Source organism: Dama dama, chromosome 23, assembly GCF_033118175.1.
Source record: "Dama dama isolate Ldn47 chromosome 23, ASM3311817v1, whole genome shotgun sequence".
Lineage (NCBI taxonomy): Eukaryota > Metazoa > Chordata > Mammalia > Artiodactyla > Cervidae > Dama > Dama dama.
In genome coordinates this window covers 48533412-48554305 of record NC_083703.1, presented here as the reverse complement: position 1 = coordinate 48554305, position 20894 = coordinate 48533412, and the positions used below count along the sequence as shown (strand labels likewise).

The 20894-nt window shown below is 37.1% G+C and overlaps 1 protein-coding gene across 6 annotated transcripts in view; it reads right to left on the bottom strand.

Moving 5' to 3' along the window:
- Positions 1-20815, bottom strand: part of MCM8 (minichromosome maintenance 8 homologous recombination repair factor) — a 51232-nt gene extending 30417 nt beyond the window's left edge. Inside the window, exons 1-11 of one of the 6 annotated variants that reach the window (XM_061126656.1) lie at positions 20510-20815; positions 18467-18864; positions 17800-17946; positions 17439-17522; positions 15143-15225; positions 14583-14732; positions 13220-13323; positions 12257-12455; positions 7038-7123; positions 2316-2467; positions 1872-2067 (exon numbers count right to left, since the gene is read on the bottom strand). In XM_061126656.1, coding sequence (XP_060982639.1) covers positions 1872-2067; positions 2316-2467; positions 7038-7123; positions 12257-12455; positions 13220-13323; positions 14583-14732; positions 15143-15225; positions 17439-17522; positions 17800-17944 — 1199 coding nt within the window. In that variant the 5' untranslated portion in view covers positions 17945-17946; positions 18467-18864; positions 20510-20815. The other 5 variants (XM_061126657.1, XM_061126653.1, XM_061126652.1 and 2 more) reach the window with 5 other exon arrangements.
- Between the last annotated feature and the right edge of the window lie 79 nt (positions 20816-20894).

The window sequence follows — 20894 nt, the reverse complement described above, 5'->3', positions numbered from 1 at the left end:
CATTCTCTTCTCAAAGGCTTCCATTTGTTAATCTAGCAAGGGTTGACAACATTTTCCATAAAGGGCCAGAAAATAAATAGTTTCACTTTTACTGTCTGGGTCATAACTACCCAACTTTTATCAAAGGAGTGATCAATAATTTGCCAATTAATGGGTGGGGCTGTGTTCTAATAAAACTTTATTTACCAAAATAGGCAGCTTTCCTAGTTTACCAATCCCTGCAAGATTAACAAATGGAGAGCCATGAAAAATTCTAAATTTAGAACTAAAAGGTAAAAGCAAACTGTAGGAAGGAAATCCAAGTTTTTCATATTAACATACATACTTCATTAAGTATGGCAGAAAAAGGACCACTGCACATGTCCACTGTTATTATAATTGGTAAGAGGTACCAAAGAGGCGTTTTGGTCCTTAACCAGGGAGTTCCTTGCCACCTGCTACAGACCACTCACCACTCCACCACTTATCACCAGATCACTGAGTCTCCCTAGCACAAGGCACCCTATCTACCAGGATGTGTTTGGATGGCTATCTAGTCAAAGGATATCTTTGAGGGTTTAAGAACAAAAAACCCTCAAGGAATCTATACTTTTCCCAGCTTGCTAATTAATATATTAAAGACAGAAATAAAAAAGTGTCAAATTCTCCTAGAGCCCAAAGGCTAAATGACAAGATCAATTTTTCTAATACAATGCACTTCAAAATCTCAGTTCTGTACCTTTGTTTGGTACATCTACTATTTAGTCTCTCATTTTCTATTTCTTCAAAATTACCCAAAAAAACTGCCAAAATAACAGTACATTGTGTTAACCATGTTAAGTATATAATGAAATCTCATTTAATCTTTAGAATAACATTCTGAGGCAGCTATTATTATTTCTACTTTAGAAGGAGAAATTAAATGCCCCAGACTACAACTGGAAGTGGCTGAAGCAAGATTCTAACTTAGGTTTATATCTCCCTGAAAAAGTTTGTAACCACTAAAGCAAAACCTCTATATTGTTTCTTCTCTATTGCAGGACAATAACACAGAAATAAAAACTATTCTGAAATACTTCTCAATAGTAAGTGACTTCTATGTGACTCTCTTTCTTGCTTTCTACAAGTAAACAAACAACCCTCTACATACAACTAATTGAAATTACTTTGGAATTCACTGCCCCATGATTCTTTTGTTAAGTAACCAGTTAATGTGAGATAGTAAATTTTCCTTATTGTTTCAACTAGAGATCAGCAATCTTATTTGTAAAGGTACAAACAGTAAATAATCTGTGACCCATCTCTATCACATCTACTCTATCACTGTAGCTCAAAAGCAGTCAGATACTATGTAAATGAACGAGTGTGGCTGTGTTCCAATAAAAGTTTATTTGTGGACAGCAAAATCTGACTTTCTTGTAATTATGTGTGTCATGAAATATTCTTCTTTTGATTTTCTTCAGTCATGAAAAAACATAAAAACCAATCTTAGCTCACAGGCTATACAAAAATGAGTAATTACCTAAATTATCTCTTCCACTCTGCCCTTTTTGTACAAATAGAATTATACAATTGATGAATGGAAAATACTTCTTTATATTCAACATAATACTTCATATATGGCCTTATGTATTCTAATTCTTTGAACTGAATATGAAATTTCAGTTCAAATATGAATATGAAATAAAATATGAAATGTTATCTCTTCTTTAAACATTATGTATACAGTTCACCCTTAAGTCTCCTTCTTTCAGTGACTGGGCTGCACAGGTCTAAGGATGTCTAATGAATTGTAATTTGCAACCATTTTGACTGGTTTTCAGTTACTGGTAGTCAAAAGCACCCACAACATGCACATGATAAAATAAAACTTGAGATAATCTCATACATACTTGACAATGAGTTTAAACAGGTTTTCTTCAGACTGAATCTCCTGAATGGCATAAAGGTCTTTAAGTGAGAACTCCATCAACGCTCCATGCTTACATCCATCCTCGGAAGCCTTTGTTTTCTGTCCTTTGTTATTACTAACAGAATTTGCTTCAATGTACAAAAGGAACATGCATTTGTCATTCTTATTTCGAGAACCTGTAAATTTCAAAGTACAAAAATACAGTAATTGGTATTTTCCCTACAGAGACTCAAGTAGAATGTAAAAGAAAGGCATGGTGAGTTATATTACTAAATAAACCTTTATTTTAGAGAAAAAGTTTCACCTATATAAGAATCAAGGAGTTCTTTAAATTACTGCAAATTCAGAAATATCTTTAAAAGGGAAAAGACGAATGCTGACAAACTACAGAGAGACAGTCAAATTGAGGAAAGTTATACCACACCTTCCTCAGCATTGGAGACTTTGACAACTCCGGTGATAGTCACTGTGTCTCCCGGGACACAACTATCCACGAGATCATGAACAAGCTCACATTCTATTGTTCGTGGAATCCGACCTGCTTCTCGCTGATCATCAGACATCAACTCCTGTATTCTAAAAAGTTAAACAATTTTCAGTCAGTACTTACACTGACTCTAGGTTATTTCTTCAACATATTAACTATTCAGGGTCCACATGGTGCTAAGCTAGATAAAGGGCAGTTCTTTAGTTTAAAAAGGTTCAACAGTATATCTAAAACTACTTTGGCAATTTCCAATTAAAGATAGCAGAAAAGGCACATGCATTTGCCTACCTTCCCATCAAAATGTGCACCAAGATGACAGTCACTAAAAGAGTGAAGGGAAATTCGGGGGTGTGCAGAGGTGCCATCAACAAGTAAGAGATATGAAATTTTAGAAAACAGAAAATGGGAACGTACTGATGGATAAAATAAGATGAATTCCAGAACACACACAGGAAAAATTTACACAGGTACAAGAGAAGTGGGAGCCAATGTTCTCAGCCCCAGAGAGCCTTCTAAGTTGGAGCTGGCAGGAATGAAAACTGGGAGTAGATGGCTGAAACAAAACAGGATAATTAACTGAAAGCAAGTCACTGAATAGCTATTCAGAAATTATTTGGAAGGTGGGTAGACAGGAAGGTAGAAGAATGAGGGCACCCAACCAAAGCCATCAGGTCTCCCCGCCCAGCAAAACCAGAGCACTGTTCCAAGGAAACAGACCATCTGCTCTGTGAAGGTAGCTAAAGTGTCCAGAGGGGAGACAGAGCTCCAGCGTAAGCCTTCTCATTCTGGCACTTGAGCCCAAGTCAAAATAAAAAACACATTCATAAAGCAAAATCTGACAGTCAAAACTCTACCTTCTATCCAGTGATGAGGCTTTTTGAAGAAAAACTCCTACCTAAGAAATAGCAAAGAAATAAGAAATAGCACTACCCTACCTACTTCAAATTTCTCATTCCTCATCAGATATTTGAGGATGAAATGGCAACAATTCAAAAAGGAGAAGAGCATTAAAAACAAAACAAGCTAAGAGTTTCTAAGAAAACATTACCTTCATAAAACAAGAATAAGCTGCTATAAAAAGAAACTATTGAAAAACACAAGTGTGAAATCAGGAAAGTTAAAGACGTATATAAAAAGCAAACATTTACAGAAAGGATAGAAGCAAAAAAAAAGAAATCTAGAGAAGAGCATAAGGAAAACAAAGGGTAGGGGGATTCCCAGGCGGTACAGTGGTTAAGAATCTGCCTTGCAATTCAGGGGACATGGGTTCGATCCCAGGCCACAGAGCAACTAAGCCCACATGCTGAAACTAGAGAACTTACATGCTGCAACCACTGAGCCTCTGTGTTCTACAGCCCAAGTAACGCAACTAGAGAGGAGCTGTGATGCCTAGAGAACCCTGGGCACCACAACAAAGATCCTATGTGCCACAAATAAGACCCAATGCAGTTAAATAAATAAATATTTTTTCCAGAACACCATGGATATAAAGATTACAAAGAGCTGGAAAAGTGCTAAACAACAAGGTTAAAGTCCAAATATGAAGCGTGTTAAAATATGGGATAATTCAGTGAAGCATGAGAAAAGATAATCCATTTTTTAAAAACATTCTCTCTTTTAAAAAAAAAAATTATTTGGCTGTATCTTAGTTGTGGCACATGGGCTCAGTAGTGGCAGCCCACGGGCTTAGCTGTCCCATAGCACGTGGGATCTTAGTTCTCTGACCAGGGATCGAACCCACGCTCCTGCATTGGAAGGCAGATTCTTAACCACTGGACCAGCAAGGAATTCCCAAAGATAATCCATTTTGATTTTGATGCTTGGGTCATTTTCCTTTAAGGGGGAAAAAAACTCAACAAAACAACCCAACCCAATTATACAAATTACATTTGCTTCTCTTGGCATCTGATCATCTGAGTTGATTCTTTGTTTAACAATATTTACACTATCATTAAAAATATAAATGCTGTTTGTTGGTTTTATCAGATATGACCTATGAATAAAACATGACAGATAATTCTGATTAGGAAACAGAAGCAAACCTTGACAATTTAAAAATAACATTTTAGCTGAAAAAAGTCCAAAGCTGGAAGGGGAAGAAGGAAAAGCAGGTACCATGTCTCTAATGTCCTCAGCTCACAGAGTGGATGAGTAAGTGACATGTAAGTGAAGAAAGAGACATGATAATGCTATCTAGAATTATGTATAAGGCAACAAGAAGTTGCAGGAACTGTGATCTTCTACGTTAAGCTTTTTAAAACACTTAATATGCATTATTTTAAAACCTTTTAATCACTTACATGATGAATGTAAGCACAAACCCTACTGCACAGTTACCCACTACCTTCAACTTTCAAAGCACATTTTAAAAACTGGCAAACTGGGACTTCCCTGGTGGTCCAGTGGTTAATAATTTGCCTGCCAATGTAGGAGACACAGGTTTGATCCCTGGTCCAGGAAGATCCCTCATGCCACAGTGCAACTAAGCCCCTGGACCACAACTACTGGGCCCATGCTCTAGAGCCCATGAGCCACAACTACTGAGCCCACGTTCCACAACTAAGCCTGCATGCCTAGAGTCCGTGCTCTGCAATAAGAGAAGCCACCAAAATGAAAAGCCCATGCACTACAACTAGAGAGTAGCCTCTACTTGTCACAACTAGAGAAAGCCCAAGAACAGCCAAAACTAAATTAATTAATTAAAAAAAAATCCTGGTGAATTGCAATGAGAAGTATCAGAATGACACAAACATGCTAAGATCATCTTGCTTTAAAAAAGGTATATTTTAGACTTTTCTTATTAAAAGAACACCTATTTCTATGTCACCTTTGGAAAAATTTAAAAACACAGATAAACAAAAAGAAGAAAGTAACAATCACCCTCATCTCACTTCTCAAACAGTATACTCTCAACATGTCTTTTTATTTACCAGTGTTGTTTTTTAAAAAAGATAAATAAAGTCAGTATTATATATTAATAGTAGAAAACATTCTGTGGCCTGCTTTATCACTAAATTCAGTGTAAACATTTCTGGATGTCATTTCAAAACACTCTCCTACATCATTATAATTAGTGGCTATACAATAATTCACTGTCCCATCCTTATAAATTTTCTTCAGATGTTTAGGCTATTCTCCATTTTTGGTCATCAACACTGTGAAAATGTACCTTCAGCAAGTAATTTCTACACGTGTTGTGACTGTCTTCATCAGATGAACTCCTAGAACTGGGCCTGCTTCTGATTCTGATATACACTATAAAACTGTCACCCTGATGCATCCAAACATTTCAATGCTAGCTGAAAAACTATAACTAATTCCTTATGGACATCCAAGCTAAGGCTCAGGAAAAAATGAAACTGAATTTACTATATATGGCAGGAAGGCGGCCTTTCTTCTAGGGCAAAAAATCATTTTATCAATAGACTAAAACAACTATCATGTAAGCTAATATTGCATTAACAAAGTTTTACTATAACTGACTCATTTAAAATGAATTTGAGTAACACCTTTTAAAAACCCACAAAAAGGATTTAAATGTCCTCCTTTTCTCAATCATCTACCCCTAAGTTTGATTTCCTAATATTAGGAGATGATCATTCAAATTCAGTTAAAATACTTAAGCCTATTTTTAGTCTGCTATTTTTACCTGAAAACAAAGAGACTTTAAAATCACTTAAAAGCCATAATAATATAATTAAATCACTAGATCTTCCATGCATCTATGTGGACCTCATGGCACCTTTGAGGCCCTCACTACCCTCTTCAGTGGTGAAAGTACTATAGACACAGGCTAGAAACCAGGCTTCCCCATTCACAAGGCACGTGATCACACTCAAGAGTTTTAAACATTTTGTCTTCTATAAAATGCTGTTTGTAAACATCTCAGCATAGTGCACAGCTAATTACTGTATATATTGGTCTTGGTTTTTATAGGGCAGAAGGAGGTCAAGCTAGGACAGGGCTTGGTAGCAATTTACTTCATTTCCCCTATGTTCTTAGAAATTTCCTGGATAGCACTCTGACTTCAAAGCTATCCATTACATTATATTTAGGGATGAGTTATGGGACTATAGCCAGAAAAAAAATGGGATAAACTGTTAGACTAAAAATATACACACACAGAGAAAACTATCTGACTTTCAAAAAAAAAAACCAAGTTTTTAAAAATACCTATACAGTAAAATGTCTCATGAATAGTGTGAACATAAAATGAAGTATCTATTTCTAAGGGAGTCTCTATTTTAAAACTTGAAAACAATATTATTTCTAGAATATCTTCATTATGAAATCAAACACTGTTGTTTAATTGCTAAGTCATGTCTGACTTTTGTGACCCCATGGACTGTAGTCTGTCATACAGCTTTGCTTGTATGTAAATCCAGTTTAATGAGTCACATAAAATGAGATATAAAATAATTTCTCAGTAGCAAAATGACAAAATAGTTGCACATCAAATCCCTTCTGGAATCTGATAGAAAACAAATCTCAAATAAAGATAATTATCACTTCAACACATAATGCTTCACCAAATAAACCTTTTATACTTTATTACTATCTACACCTAAGAATCAATGTATAATATAGGAATACTGTAGATTAACTTGGCATTATGAGAGCTCTAAAACCTGCCTTTTATTTAATAGTCTGATTGCTTACTTGATTGACTGCCAGTCCATTGTAACTGTGAGAGGAGAGCTACGAAGAGCCGTAAATGACTTCCCTCGACATGCTGGTACAGGACACTGCAACAAGATTAATTCACACTTAAACTTTGCTAAATTATAATCATATCTCAGGAAAATTCAAGTTAAAATGCTTCATTTAGTATGTTTAAAAGTTGGTCCCAGAACAGTATTAAAGTAAGATGAGCTAAAAGCTGCAATGATCTATTTCCTTCTATTACTGATTCTCTTTTTGAGGCACTTTTTCTCCCGGTCTCTCTTGCTTACTGCTCTTATTCTTTCTGCTGCGGGTATGCAAGGCTCCTTACATGCCTCTCACACCAAGCACTTATTTCTTCCTTTGTATTCAAGTAGTCTCCCAATCCTTGAACATTCCCTTATATCCAGTCCCACATACCCAGCCCCAATCTTCTCTTTTTCAAAAGCCTTTCTTGGGTTTTCTTTAACCCCCAATTCTCCTATCTAATCTCTTTCTGCACTGACTGTATACTATTAAACATAATATTTTTATTGTACCACACAGGCAGTCCTCAACATGTCAGTGTTCAAGTTTTCATGAGTCATTTATTCTCATAAATCACTTAAGTACCTCAAGATGCATTTATAAATACAGAGACTGTGGCAAACCGTGGTTTCCAAATATAAGGTTGTAAAATCTCCCCTCAAACCTTTCCAGAACCTTGCCACTCCCCTATTAAGAGTTGGAGTCGAATTTCCCTCTCCTGGAATGTGGACAGGCTTGTGACTCACTTTGAAACCAACTGAATGTGACAGAAGTGATGCTTCTTGACTTCTGAGGCTGCCTGAAAAGAGGCAAAGCCATTTCTGCTGTCAGCTGGAACTCTGCCTCTTGAAGCTATCGGCAACCATGTGAGCAGAATGAGTGTCCTGAGCAACTATACTGTGTGTGAGAAGCCAAAACCAGCCCACACAGAAAAATAACATAGAGACGAGATGCTGGCCAGCACCCAGCCACTCAACCTACAGAAACCATGTGAAATAATAAAATGATTGTTATTTTGAGTCACTATGGTGATTAGTTATGCAGCAATAGTGACTAAAACAGAGACCACCTGGAACAATCATCTTTCTGATCACTTTGATTTACTTAAGTTCAGACACATGAATAACAAGTTAGCGTTTCTACCTACTATATTATAGGGTATGGAAATTCCTTGGTCAGATAATATTTACAGAAAATATCTGATTTAAATCAGGATTTAAATTCTGGCCTCTCCAGGGAATTCTCTGTTGATCCAGTGGTTAAGACTCTGTACTTTCACTCCAAGGTCTTAGGTTCAATCCTTGTTCAGGAAATTAAAATTCTACATGCATGGCATGGCCCCCAAAATAAAATAAAAACAACAACAACAACAAAAAACCACACCTGACCTCTCTGACCTAAAGGCAGTCCTGAATCTTAAGCCCAAATAGGAGATGCCATACATTTATCAACACTATTGACTATTCAGAACCAACAGCTGAATCTAACACATTCTGTTCTTCCTACAAGAGAAGGAAGTCTTAGCAATTTCAATTTGAGTAAAAATGTAATTAATGCTAAACTTATTAAAGTCTAAGGATGATAAAGGCAACTCTGAAAAAGAATAGGTATGGCAAGTCTCCCTACCTTATTAAAAGTTTTTATAAGGTCATTGTAAATAAGATTGTGTAGATCTGGTATAGGAACAGTAATATAAAACAGATTCACGTGTCTATAGGAGTACAGTGTACGACACATGACATATTACACATCAGTAGAAACAGAAATATTAATGTATAAATGGTGACAATTGGGTTTTCACCTAAAAGAATAAAATTAGATCCTTAGCTTAATGCCATTCACAAAGTTAAATTTCAGATGGACAAAAGATCTAAATAGAAAATACAAGACTTAAAAGTATTGGAAGAAGAAAAACATGGCCTGAAAACATACATGCACTTCAAGGTTCATTGCAGCACTGTTTACAATAGCTAAAACATGGAAGCAACCTAAATGTCCATTGAGAGAGGAATGGATAAAAATGTGGTACATACATACAATGGAATAGTACTCAGCTATTAAAAAGAATGAAATAAGGCCATTTGTAGCAACATAAATGGACCTAAAGAATGTCATACTGAGTGAAGTAAGTCAGACAGAAAAGGAGAAATATCATGATATTCCTTATATGTAGAATCTAAAAAGATACAAATGAATTTACTTACAAAACAGAAAAGAGACTCATAGACTTAGAAAACAAACTTATGGTTGCCAGGTGGAAAGGACAGTTAGGGACTTTGGGAAGGTCATGTACACACTGCTGTATTTAAAATGAATAACCAAGAAAGACCTATTGTATAGCACATGGAACTCTACTCAATGTTATGTGGCAGCCTGGATGGGAGAGGGGTTTGGGGGAGAATGGAGAGGTGTGTGCGTGTGTGCCTGTGTGTGTGTGTGTGTGTGTTGGGGGAGAATGGAGAGGGGGGTGTGTGTGTGTGTGTCTGTGTGTGTGTGTATTCACCTGAGGGGTTTGGGGGAGAATGGAGAGGTGTGTGTGTGTGTGTGTGTGTGTGTGTGTATTCACCTGAGGGGTTTGGGGGAGAATGGAGAGGTGTGTGTGTGTGTGTGTGTGTGTGTGTGTGTGTGTGTATTCACCTGAGGGGTTTGGGGGAGAATGGAGAGGGGTGTGTGTGTGTGTGTGTGTGTGTGTATTCACCTGAGGGGTTTGGGGGAGAATGGAGAGGTGTGTGTGTGTGTGTGTGTGTGTGTATTCACCTGAGGGGTTTGGGGGAGAATGGAGAGGGGTGTGTGTGTGTGTGTGTGTGTGTGTGTGTGTGTGTGTATTCACCTGAGGGGTTTGGGGGAGAATGGAGAGGTGTGTGTGTGTGTGTGTGTGTGTGTGTGTGTGTGTGTGTGTGTGTATTCACCTGAGGGGTTTGGGGGAGAATGGAGAGGTGTGTGTGTGTGTGTGTGTGTGTGTGTGTGTGTGTGTGTGTGTGTGTATTCACCTGAAACTATCACAACATTGTGACTTGGCTGTTTGGGGGAGAATGGAGATGTGTGTGTGTGTGTGTGTGTGTGTGTTCACCTGAAACTATCACAACATTGTGAATTGGCTATACCCCAATACAAAATGTTTTTGGTGTTAAAAAAAGAATAAAATTAAATTTTAAAAATATTGGAAGAAAATGTAAGGGAGATGCTTATAATGCTTGAGTGAGGGGCCCTTCTTAAACCATGCATAAAATGTAAAAAAGTCATAAGGAAAAAGAGCCATGTCAAAATGTAAAACTCTTAAAACAAAAAATGTACCACAAAGTTAAAAATAAACTAAAGACTGGGAGAAAATATCTATAATGTAAGAAATCAAAGGGCATCTTCCCAACCCCAGGGATTGAACCCAGGTCTCCCAATCGCCAAATTGCAGGTGATTCTTTACCAGCTGAGCCACAAGGAAGCCCAAGAATATTGGAATGGGTAGCCTATCCTTTCTCCAGTGGATCTTCCTGACCCAGGAATCAAACCGAGGTCTCCTGCATTGCAGGCAGATTCTTTACCAACTGAGCTATGAGGGAACCCTGTTTAATATCTAGAATTCATAAAAACTTCTATCAATAGTATAAACAGAAAAATGAACAGAAATTAAAACAAAATTCAATAAAGTAACTGAATGGCCAATAAACATGAAAAGATGCTCAAACATAACAGAAATCATAGACATTCATATTAAAAATGAAATACCATTTTATACCCATCAGTATGGTAAAAATTAAAAAACCCAACAATACTAAGTGTTAATGAAAATATGGGGAAATTATAATAGCCTGAAAATACTACCAGAAGGGTTAGTGTAAGTTGGGACCAACATTCTGGAAAGTACTTTGGCTACAGCCTAAAAAGTTAAAATTAAGCATATCATATAACTGAGAAATTCCTCTGCTAAGGAGACATGTATAAGAACGTTCTCGGCAGCATCATTTGTAATTGTGAAAAACTGGAAACAGCATCATGTCTGCCAAGAGAATGGATAAACAATGACTATTCATTTACTCCACTCAGGAAATGAAAAGAATCAGATATGTATCAAGACAGGTATGAGGAATGGAGGGATATATGTACACAAATAGCTGGTGCATGATGTTGTACAGTTGAAACACAACCCTATAGAACAATTGTACTCCAATAATAATAATAAAAAAATACAGGTAGAACTCCAAAATAACCAAGTGGAAAAAAGGTAGCAATTTGCTACCTTCAGAATATCACTTATGTAAACAAAACAAATTCTATACATATATATAGTCAAATATGAAAATGTAGACTTGAAGAATACATGCTGATTTCAGAATAGTGGCTCTAGGGGTAGAAGAAGGTTAATGGAACTGCAGAGGGAAACAAACAGACTTTATAATACTTAACATTTTTTGTTAAAAAAAATTAGCTAAATATTTGCCAACTCATAATGGTGCTATACAGATATTACATTATTCTCTATATTTTTCTGTAGTTTCAAAATCTATAGTTTAACAAAAAAAAGGAACACATCACTTTCAAACAGCAAAATAAAGGGAAGAAAACAATATGTGTACCTATCAAGTCAAAATATAAAAAAATGAACAGAAAGAATACATGTTAACTTCAAGATAGTGGCTGTCTCTGGGAATGGGACAAGCAAGGGGTGAAAAAAGAGACAAAAGTTACACCAATAATGCTTTATGTATCTTTCAAGATATATCTGGAGCTGGCAAAATGTAAATTCTAAGTGGTGGGTAGAGATGTTTTATTTCTTTATTTTCCATACCCTGAAGTATTTTATAATTTAAAAACCAAAAATAATAAAAATAAGCTCTGTATTTAGAAACACTGGTAAATGGTTTCCGTAAACTGATTTGTCTTCTTTATCAAGATAAAGAAGGAAGTAGTGGGAACTCCCCTGGTGGTCCAATGGTTAAGAATCTGCCTTGCAATGCATAGAATGTGGGTTCGATTCCTAGTCAGGGAACTAAGATCCCTCGTGCCGCAGGGCAACTAATAAGCCCATGCTCCGCAACTACGGAGCCTGCGTGATCTAGAGCCTACACGCCATGCAATTCATGACGCAATAAAGATCTCGCATGCCGCAACTGCTGCAGCTAACTGATGCAGCCAAATAAATGAATAAATAATATTTTAAAAAATAATGAAGTAGTTAAAGAACATGATATCACCTTTGTGGGAAGATTATATTTTCCATCTGGAAGAGAAAAACTCTGAATTTCTCCACATGCAGCACAAAGAAAAGCCATCTTGGTACAAAGAGGCTTTATATTACTGACTCGAACCACTGTTCCTCTCAGAGCAATGTATTTTCCATAGTAATTTGCTCGGACATTCTTCAACTGTGTCAGCGGCTCATAATTATATACCCTAAAAACAAAAATAGGAACATACTCACTATGAACTTACAGTGAGCAGAAAGTTGAGGTTGTCTGTATTTTCACAAGTTTCTTTTAGAAGCAATTATGGAATTCCCAAACGATATCACCCCATATATCAGGTATCTTACAAGTATTAAGTCATTCTTAAAAGAAGCTAAATCTCCCCTTTTACTCTTGTCCCACTGGCTGTTCTCTATGGGAAAAGGAAAAAATAATGCCAAAGGGAAAGTCTCAGATTCAGCAATTTTTGAGTTTCTAACTTCTTTTTCAAGAAGTATTAGGAAACGTCTTTTTTAAATTCTGGGGAAAAACAAAACAAAAATATCTGATCACCTTATTTATCTCTTCTAATGTGAATTTAAAATCTTGTAATACAATACAGGTAAATTCAAGAAAAAAGTCCATTTGTTCTGTGTTTAACAGAAATCTAATAACTTGAATAAAATTTAATTACACCACTTAGTGTATTGCAGGGATTATTAAATTTAAACAGCAGAGTCTTGATAGGCACACATCCAAAGTTAACACAGAAATCTGCAGGCTCACATATCAACTTATTTGGGCAGAAAAGGTTTATTTCTATCATGATCTCTTTAAATTCAGCATGTTCACTTGGGTGTGATAACCACTGAGTTAGCAATAAAGTCATACCCTTTTTACTGATTTCTTTGACTTTATAAAATGAGGTTCTCATTCTTAAACAGGCTTCAGTGCCTGATTCTGATAATACTTTAATACCAGCAAATTCTTCACCTTGCATGAATGTGTGGTACATTAACCACTGTTTCCCCATTTCGAGACAATCCTTCTTGGGCTTGTAACTCAGCTGCATGCCTTTCGAGGTCCTTAGTTAATACCTAGACAAGATAAACATTTACTTAAGAGTTACTTAACAAGATATCCTCTTGAAGCAGCACTCTTTTACAGAGAATATGAAGTTTAGAATATAAACAGTTCAGAGAGATTAACAGAACTCTAACTGCCCTTTAAAATTATGATATTTATGATCAATTATTTTATAGTGGATTATGTTTTACCTGGGGTTTTGCTGTCCCTGGACTGACAAAAAGTCTGCTACTTTTCTGTCTCAACTAAACCTAGTATTAAAAGTCCTTACAGTAGCCCCCAAAGCTATACATTCTAGATGCATTCTGGTGAAAAAGTATTTTCTACTTCTTCAAATTCAATGTTAAGATAAAGAAATAAAGATGACTTCTGAAACAACCAATACTTACTTTCTTGGCATTTGACATTAGGTAAAATAAATATTTAACATTTACTTGTGTACAAAGCAGCATGCTGCCATGAAAAACTGGCTCATCTCTGAAAAAAAGAGATGTGAATATGCAGCTGTAATTGCTACCATAAAGATATACAGACCAAAAAACCATATGAGTTTTGAAAAGGAGTCATGAAAAGATTTCACAGACTCATAACTGAGTTAGACCCAAGACATTTGGATATGTGAGGCAAGGGGCATTCTATGCCAAATGGACAGCACATTTAAGAGGTGCAGAACTCAGAGAATCCTAGAGGGAGCTCAGTTTAGCTGGATGGTAGTAAACGGAGAGTGGGAAGAGAAGTTGAACTACATTATGGAAGGCTTTCAAATGCCACATAAAGCATTTGAATGTCATTTGGCAGGAAACAGTCACCATGGTTTCCAAGGATAAACCAAGTTTTATCATGTATGGCAACCATTAAGGAAAGATGAAAGAGACTGTAAACATGGAAAAGAGGTGGATTTAAGAGATACTTTAGAAATAAAAGTGAAAAGATGTGGTAATTTAGATACAAACTAATGAACAAGAGGAGTCTGAAAACAGTCAAGGTTCCCAGTCTTAGGTCACTAGCAGTGTAACCATCTTTGTGATGAACCTTTGTAATGAACCCTCACTCGGATACCCTGACCTCCTCTGCTCTATGTCCAGTCCTCAGCAACACTTTAAGACCCACTATAAAGCCCCCCACACCTACGAAGTCTTCCTCTAACCAGACTGCAACCTTTCAGTTCTAGCAAAGGTCTGTTGGTAAAAATTAACAGTCTATGAGAAGGTACTGTTACTGTGAAATCTTCCTTTGAAAGTCTGACAATAGTCACAAAATAAACATTTACCTGATGTATTGCCAGACCCATGCAAGCCAGGGTTTTCTCAGGTGTGTCCCTTAATTCATCTGCTATATTTGGTATCAGTTTAGTTATTTCAGCATCATTTGTCAGTTCTTTAAAATCCACCAAAATACTTCCCTTTCTTTCTATTTCATCCTATAAAATATAAAGATATGAAAATAAGGATTGCTTTTTCAGAGTGAATTATCATGAGCATTCAATCACACACTATGAGAAAGCATATAATGTTAATATGGTGATAATAAGTATCCTATGTTTTGTGTCAAGAACAGTTCTAGTATTTAAAATATATTAACTTATTTATGCCACTTAACAACCCTTTGAGGTAGGTATTAATACTATTATACTCTAATAATAGATGAGAAAACTAAGGCACAAAGAAAGTAAGTAATTCACCAATGTCCACACTGCTGGTAAGTGGGAAGCTGGTAGCTGGGCCAAGGCAGCCCACTGTCTATAGTAACAATTACTAACACCTCAAATACACTGTTCAAAAAGATGACACATAAAGGTGGACTAGTAGCTTTGTCGTGCAAGAACCTTACCTTATCATATAACTCAATACGCTCTGTGAAAAAATTTTCAAATGCTTCAATCTTCTTAATAAAAGGAATGCTGTCACTGTAAACTAATCCAACAAATACTACATCAGACTAATAATAATCACAAATGTACAAGCATATTTTTCATGAGACAGAAGAAATACTATTTATATACATGGTAGATGGCTTATAATCACTGTGCATTCTAATTACATTTAGATTAGAACTGGTATAAAATGTAAAACTTAAGATTCTAAAACAAATTCAGGTCTGCATAATCTGAAATGCAGATAGGAAGTAGCTCTCTCTAAAACCACCAATATCTGAAAATCTTTACAATGAAATGTGACACCTAGTAAGACCTACTAGTTCAAATAGCTTACATGATAGAGCCAAAGTTTAGCACACAGACTAAACTCTTATTTCTTTGCAAAGAAAATCCTACTAGTCCAAATAGCCACTTGTCAAATCCCTTCCTGAGATCAGGGTAGGTAGGTTACAACTTGACTCCAGTCCCAAAACTGTAAAGTTATCTTCCACACGGTAAAGTTCTGTAACATTTTTGAGTTGGTCTCCCACAGACAATCAGTACAATGAAGGAGACTGGAATTTGTAAGTACAACTGGCCAAAGACGCCTTGTTCTGAGCTAACTGCTAGGGAAATATTGGTGGCTAATGCTTCCTAAAGCAACAAAAGACACATCAACTATGAAACAGAACATTTCTCATATGACAGAAAAAAAGAACACCTGACTCAATGCGGAAAACATTTGTACATCACTTTCTTCATTCACAAAATGAATACTGAGTATGTGGTATGAAGCAAGATCTTTGCCGTTAAGCAGTGCAGTCTGTTGCTGCTGCTGCTAAGTCACTTCAGTTGTGTCTGACTCTGTGCGACCCCATAGACGGCAGCCCACCAGGCTCCCCTGTCCCTGGGATTCTCCAGGCAAGAACACTGGAGTGGGTTGCCATTTCCTTCTCCAGTGCGTGAAAGTGAAGTCGCTCAGTCATGTCTGACTCTTAGCAACCCCATGGACTGCAGCCCACCAGGCTCCTCCGTCCATGGGATTTTCCAGGCAAGAGTACTGGAGTGGGGTGCCATTGCCTTTCCTGAGTGCAGTCTAGCGGGAGATATAAGTCCACAATACTATCAGACCATAGAAAAGCCAATTCTCCAAATCCATATGCACAGATATATGAAGTTAACTGATGTTCTCGATTTCAAAAAGGAGATTCCTTAACTATGTTTCTACACAAACTTTGTTGGTTGTTTTCTCTTGGTTCCAAGCCTATCCTTCTATTTTCCGCTTTGTGATTCTATTATCAAGATCTGCACAATACATTTCCCAGATTTCTGTAAGGTTCTGCCAATTAAAGGCAACTTTAGATACTGGCAGATGGAAGGATAGAAAGAAAGGAATTTATTGTTTCCAATTCTTTTCAGCATTTCTCCAGATGCAGAAGATAGCTACAGTTCTAGCCCCTAATTCCAAGCACCAACCATTCTCCTGCCAGAATTACCAGCAGCATCCAGCTTAATTCACCTCATAGTCTGAGCACAGCTCTGAAAGATATTTTGCTAAGGTCCAAATACAGCTTTGTAGGGTGTCCCTCTAAGGCTGAAACCGCAGTTATGCTGTGGCTCCTCCTTTGAATTCTGAGGTTCTGGAACCTCAGTGTGCATGCATGCTCAGTCACGTCCAACTTTTTGCAACCCCATGGACTGTAGCCCGTAAGGCTCCTCTGTCCGTGGGATTATTCTGTCAAGAATACTGGAGTGGGTTGCCATTTCCTTCTCCAGGGGATCTTCCCCACCCAGGGATCAAACCCAAGTCTCATCCATCAGCAGGTGGATTCTTTACCGCTGAGCCAATGAGGAAGTCCAACCTCAGCACTATTTATCTTTTGTTCCCTCGGTCAAAAGGTTGGTGCTCTTTTCCAAAGTTAATACTATCTAGGAGTTTACCTTAATGTTCCCTTTTTGTTCTTTTAATCCTCTGTCTGTATACCCAATTCCCTGTATTAGGTCTTCTTTTTGAAATAACTAGTATGGTTTGTTTTTCTGATACAAAAATGAAAAATAATGATCCTGAAACATAATTTGTTTGAATTAATATTAAAGGTAAATATTAATATAAAGGTGAATCAATATTAAAGGAGATAGCGATATATATAAAAATATACATACACACACAAATATATATGTAAGCAGAATAAATTATAGTAATTTGAGATGTAGCATCTAAAGAAAGTTAAGAAAATAAGACTTATGGTACTTTAGCACTTTAAACTCTACCTTCAGAGAAATAAAGCTTCCAGCCTTTATATGGTATGAACTGATCCAATGTTGACTGCAGTAGCAAAGACCGTGGGGTTTGTTCTGAAAAAGCAAAAAACCCCACAAAAACAGAATACTGGATTAATAGAAACATTTTTTTCTAATTTGCTTCCCTTTTTAATGAGACACTGATATGTTATTAACAAATATCTAAATTACAGTTTCAGTAATTTTGGATATTAACATCCAAATGTTACCTTTAAGGATAACATCAAATAAAAGACAGACAAATTTAAGTTAAACTGCTTTTCACAACAGGCATGAACAGATTCCTTCATGGAGGAGAAAAAAAAATTGAACAACTGTTGGCCTCTCCTACCAGGATGTTTTCCTGTGGCTTTATTTAGGTCAGGTCTGTGTTCTCTTTCTCTCCATTTTCCTGAGAAGCCCCCACCACCTCTTCCACGTTTCCAGCTTTGAAATCTTCCTTGTCCAAATCCTCTGCCTCTGTACTTTCCATTCATGTCTTTTAAAAGATAGACAATAGGAAAGTCCTCATCAAAACTGTCGGGGAAACTGTGCTCCTAAAAATGTATTAACACAGTAAATAAGCAAAAATTAATATATGTTCTAATTTGAGACCAGCAAACAGGCTTGCACAGAATGGTATGAACTCCAAACACTCGGCAGTTACTCTTCTAATCCTCACCTCTTTTTAAGGTATACCACAGATGTTTAAACAAGTATACTGAATGCTTAAATGCTTATCAAACAAGTATACTGAATGCTTATCATGGGATAAAAGAAAAAGTACCATACTTGTTTTCAAGGAATTTCCACAGTAGAAGTGAAAATAAGAGGTAATTAACTGTAAGATAACCTTGTAGTGTTGTGAGACTTATTACAGGGCAGCACTGGCTGAACATTATCTTGACCTATGACTTCAGGAATACATCATCATAGCTCCTTACAGTCAGTCCAGCAGTGTTCTATCCACTTTTATAAGAGACACATGGATATTCTTTTTTTAATTAATTGATTTTTACTTTGGTCATTTGTTGTTCAGTCACTCAGTCATGTCCAACTCTTTGTGACCCCATGAACTGTAGCACACCAGGCTTCTCCGTCCTTCACCATCTCCCGGAGCTTGCTCAAATTCATGTTCATTGAGTTGGTGATGCCATCCAGCCATCTCAATCTTTCCCAGCATCAGGGTCTTTTTCCGTGATTCAGTTTTTCGCATCAGGTAGCCAAAGTATTAGAGCTTCAGCTTTAGCATCAGTCCTTCCAATGAATATTCAGGACTGATTTCCTTTAGGATTAACTGATTTGATCTCTCTGCTGTTCAAGGGACTCTCAAGAGTCTTCTCCATCAGCACAGTTCAAAAGCATCAATTCTTCGACTGCTAAGCCTTCTTTATGGTCCAACTCTCACAACCATCCACTGGAAAAAACCATAGCTTTGACTATAAGGATCTTTTTCAGCAAAGTAATGTCTCTGCTTTATAATATGCTGTCTAGGTTTGTCACAGCTTTGCCATGCCACAAATCAAAAACTACAATGAGCTGTCACTTAACACTTGTCAGAATGGCTATTGTCAAAAACACAACAAATTCATGTTGGGGAGGATGTGGAAAAAAGGGGCTTACTACACTGTTGGTAGGAATGTAAATTGATGTAGCCAACTATGGAAAATAATGTGGAGCGTCCTCAAGAAATTAAAAATACAACTACCATAAGATTCAGCAATTCCACTCCAGAATACAGGAAGAAGACAAAAACACTAATTTAAAAAGGTATACACACCCCAACATTCAGATATTATTTACAACAGCTAAGATATGGAAGCAACCTAAATTGAATGGATAAAGATGTGGTATGTACACATATACATACACACAATGAAACATTATTCAACTATGAAAAACAATTAAACTCTGCCACATGCAACAAAATAGATAGACCTGGACAGTTTTATGCTTAATGAAGTAAGTCACAGGCAGGTACTGTATATTTTCACTTTTAAGTGGAATCTAAAAAATAAAACAAAGACTTCCCTGGTGATTCAGTGGTTAGGAATTTGCCTCCACATGCCTTTGGGGCAACTAAGCCCAGGTGTCACAAATGACTGAGCTCAAGCCAGGCAAATACTGAGGCACCAAGCCCTAGAGCCTGTGCTTTGTAACAAGAGAAGCCACTTCATTGAGAAGCCGGGGCACCACAAGAAGACCCAACACAGCCGTAAATAAGCAATTTTTTTTAAATGTTTAAAAATTAGTAGAGAGGGGTGTGGGTGGAATCCGTAAAGGGGATTAAGAGGTACAAACTACTAGGTATAAAGTAAGTGAAAAAAATGCAATGCACACAACAGGGAATAGAGCCAATATTTCATACTAACTTTATGATTGGGATTTTCTTTTCTTTACGGTTTTTTTGTTTTTGGCTGCACCGCATGCAGGATCTTAGTTTCCTGACCAAGGATGGAACCTGCGCCCCCTGAGGTGGAAGCACTTAGCCCGAAGTATTCCCTGAAGTATAACTTTAAGTGAAGTATAATCTATAAAAATTTAAACATTATACACGTGAATCTAACATTATAAATCAACTACACTTCAATTTTAAAAAGTTCCTATCCTAAGGATAAAAATAAGAACTTATCATAACATAGACTGTAGGGGCAATTCATTCCAAAACAGCCTATCCGCATCTTTATTTAAAGCGTTTAATTAATAAATAAGTTAAAGTTCATGATGTAAAGGAACTAATAGGGCTTTGATAATATATAGACCACATCATATGTTAAGAAACTGAAGACCAGAAGAAATAAGCGAACTAATTAAGATCAAAGTTGTCTGGTGACAGTACTGAGCTGAAACTTCGTCTCTGCCATTCTTTAAGCTGAAGCGCTGCTTCCAAACGCTACCTGCCGCGTCTTTTACAAATGAGGTAATATGGTAAGAATAACTAGTCAAAATTCCAACACAAATTTAAGAGGTAGGATTAGAAAATGAGTTAAAGCCACCGTCGGGCTGCTATGCTTGGCTATATACGCCACTTCACTTACGTCTCCTCAAGACTAAGCTCTTACTTGCAAAAGACAGAGGCCCCAAAACACTCTCAGTTCACAGCTCGGCTGACTCTCCCTTTCCCTATGGGGAAGGCAAGACGAGGCGAGAGGAGACCCCGCAGTCCGAGCTCCTCAGGTGATTCTACCCAAGCCTCGGAGACTTTTCACCCTTAGGTCTCCTGACGTTCCGGCGCAGGACTGCGGCTTGTCTGTCGAAGCGGCTCGAGGACCTCAACTTCTCCACCTAGGCCGCGTAGGTTAGCCGGAAAACGTCTAGCGCAGGCAGCCACAACAGGGATGCAAACCAAACTCTAGTTTTCCTCGTTCTTTTTTGGCGCTTCTGTGACGCAACTTCCATCCGAAGCCGCGCAGAGATGTGAGGGGCGGGATGGAGGACAGCCAATCA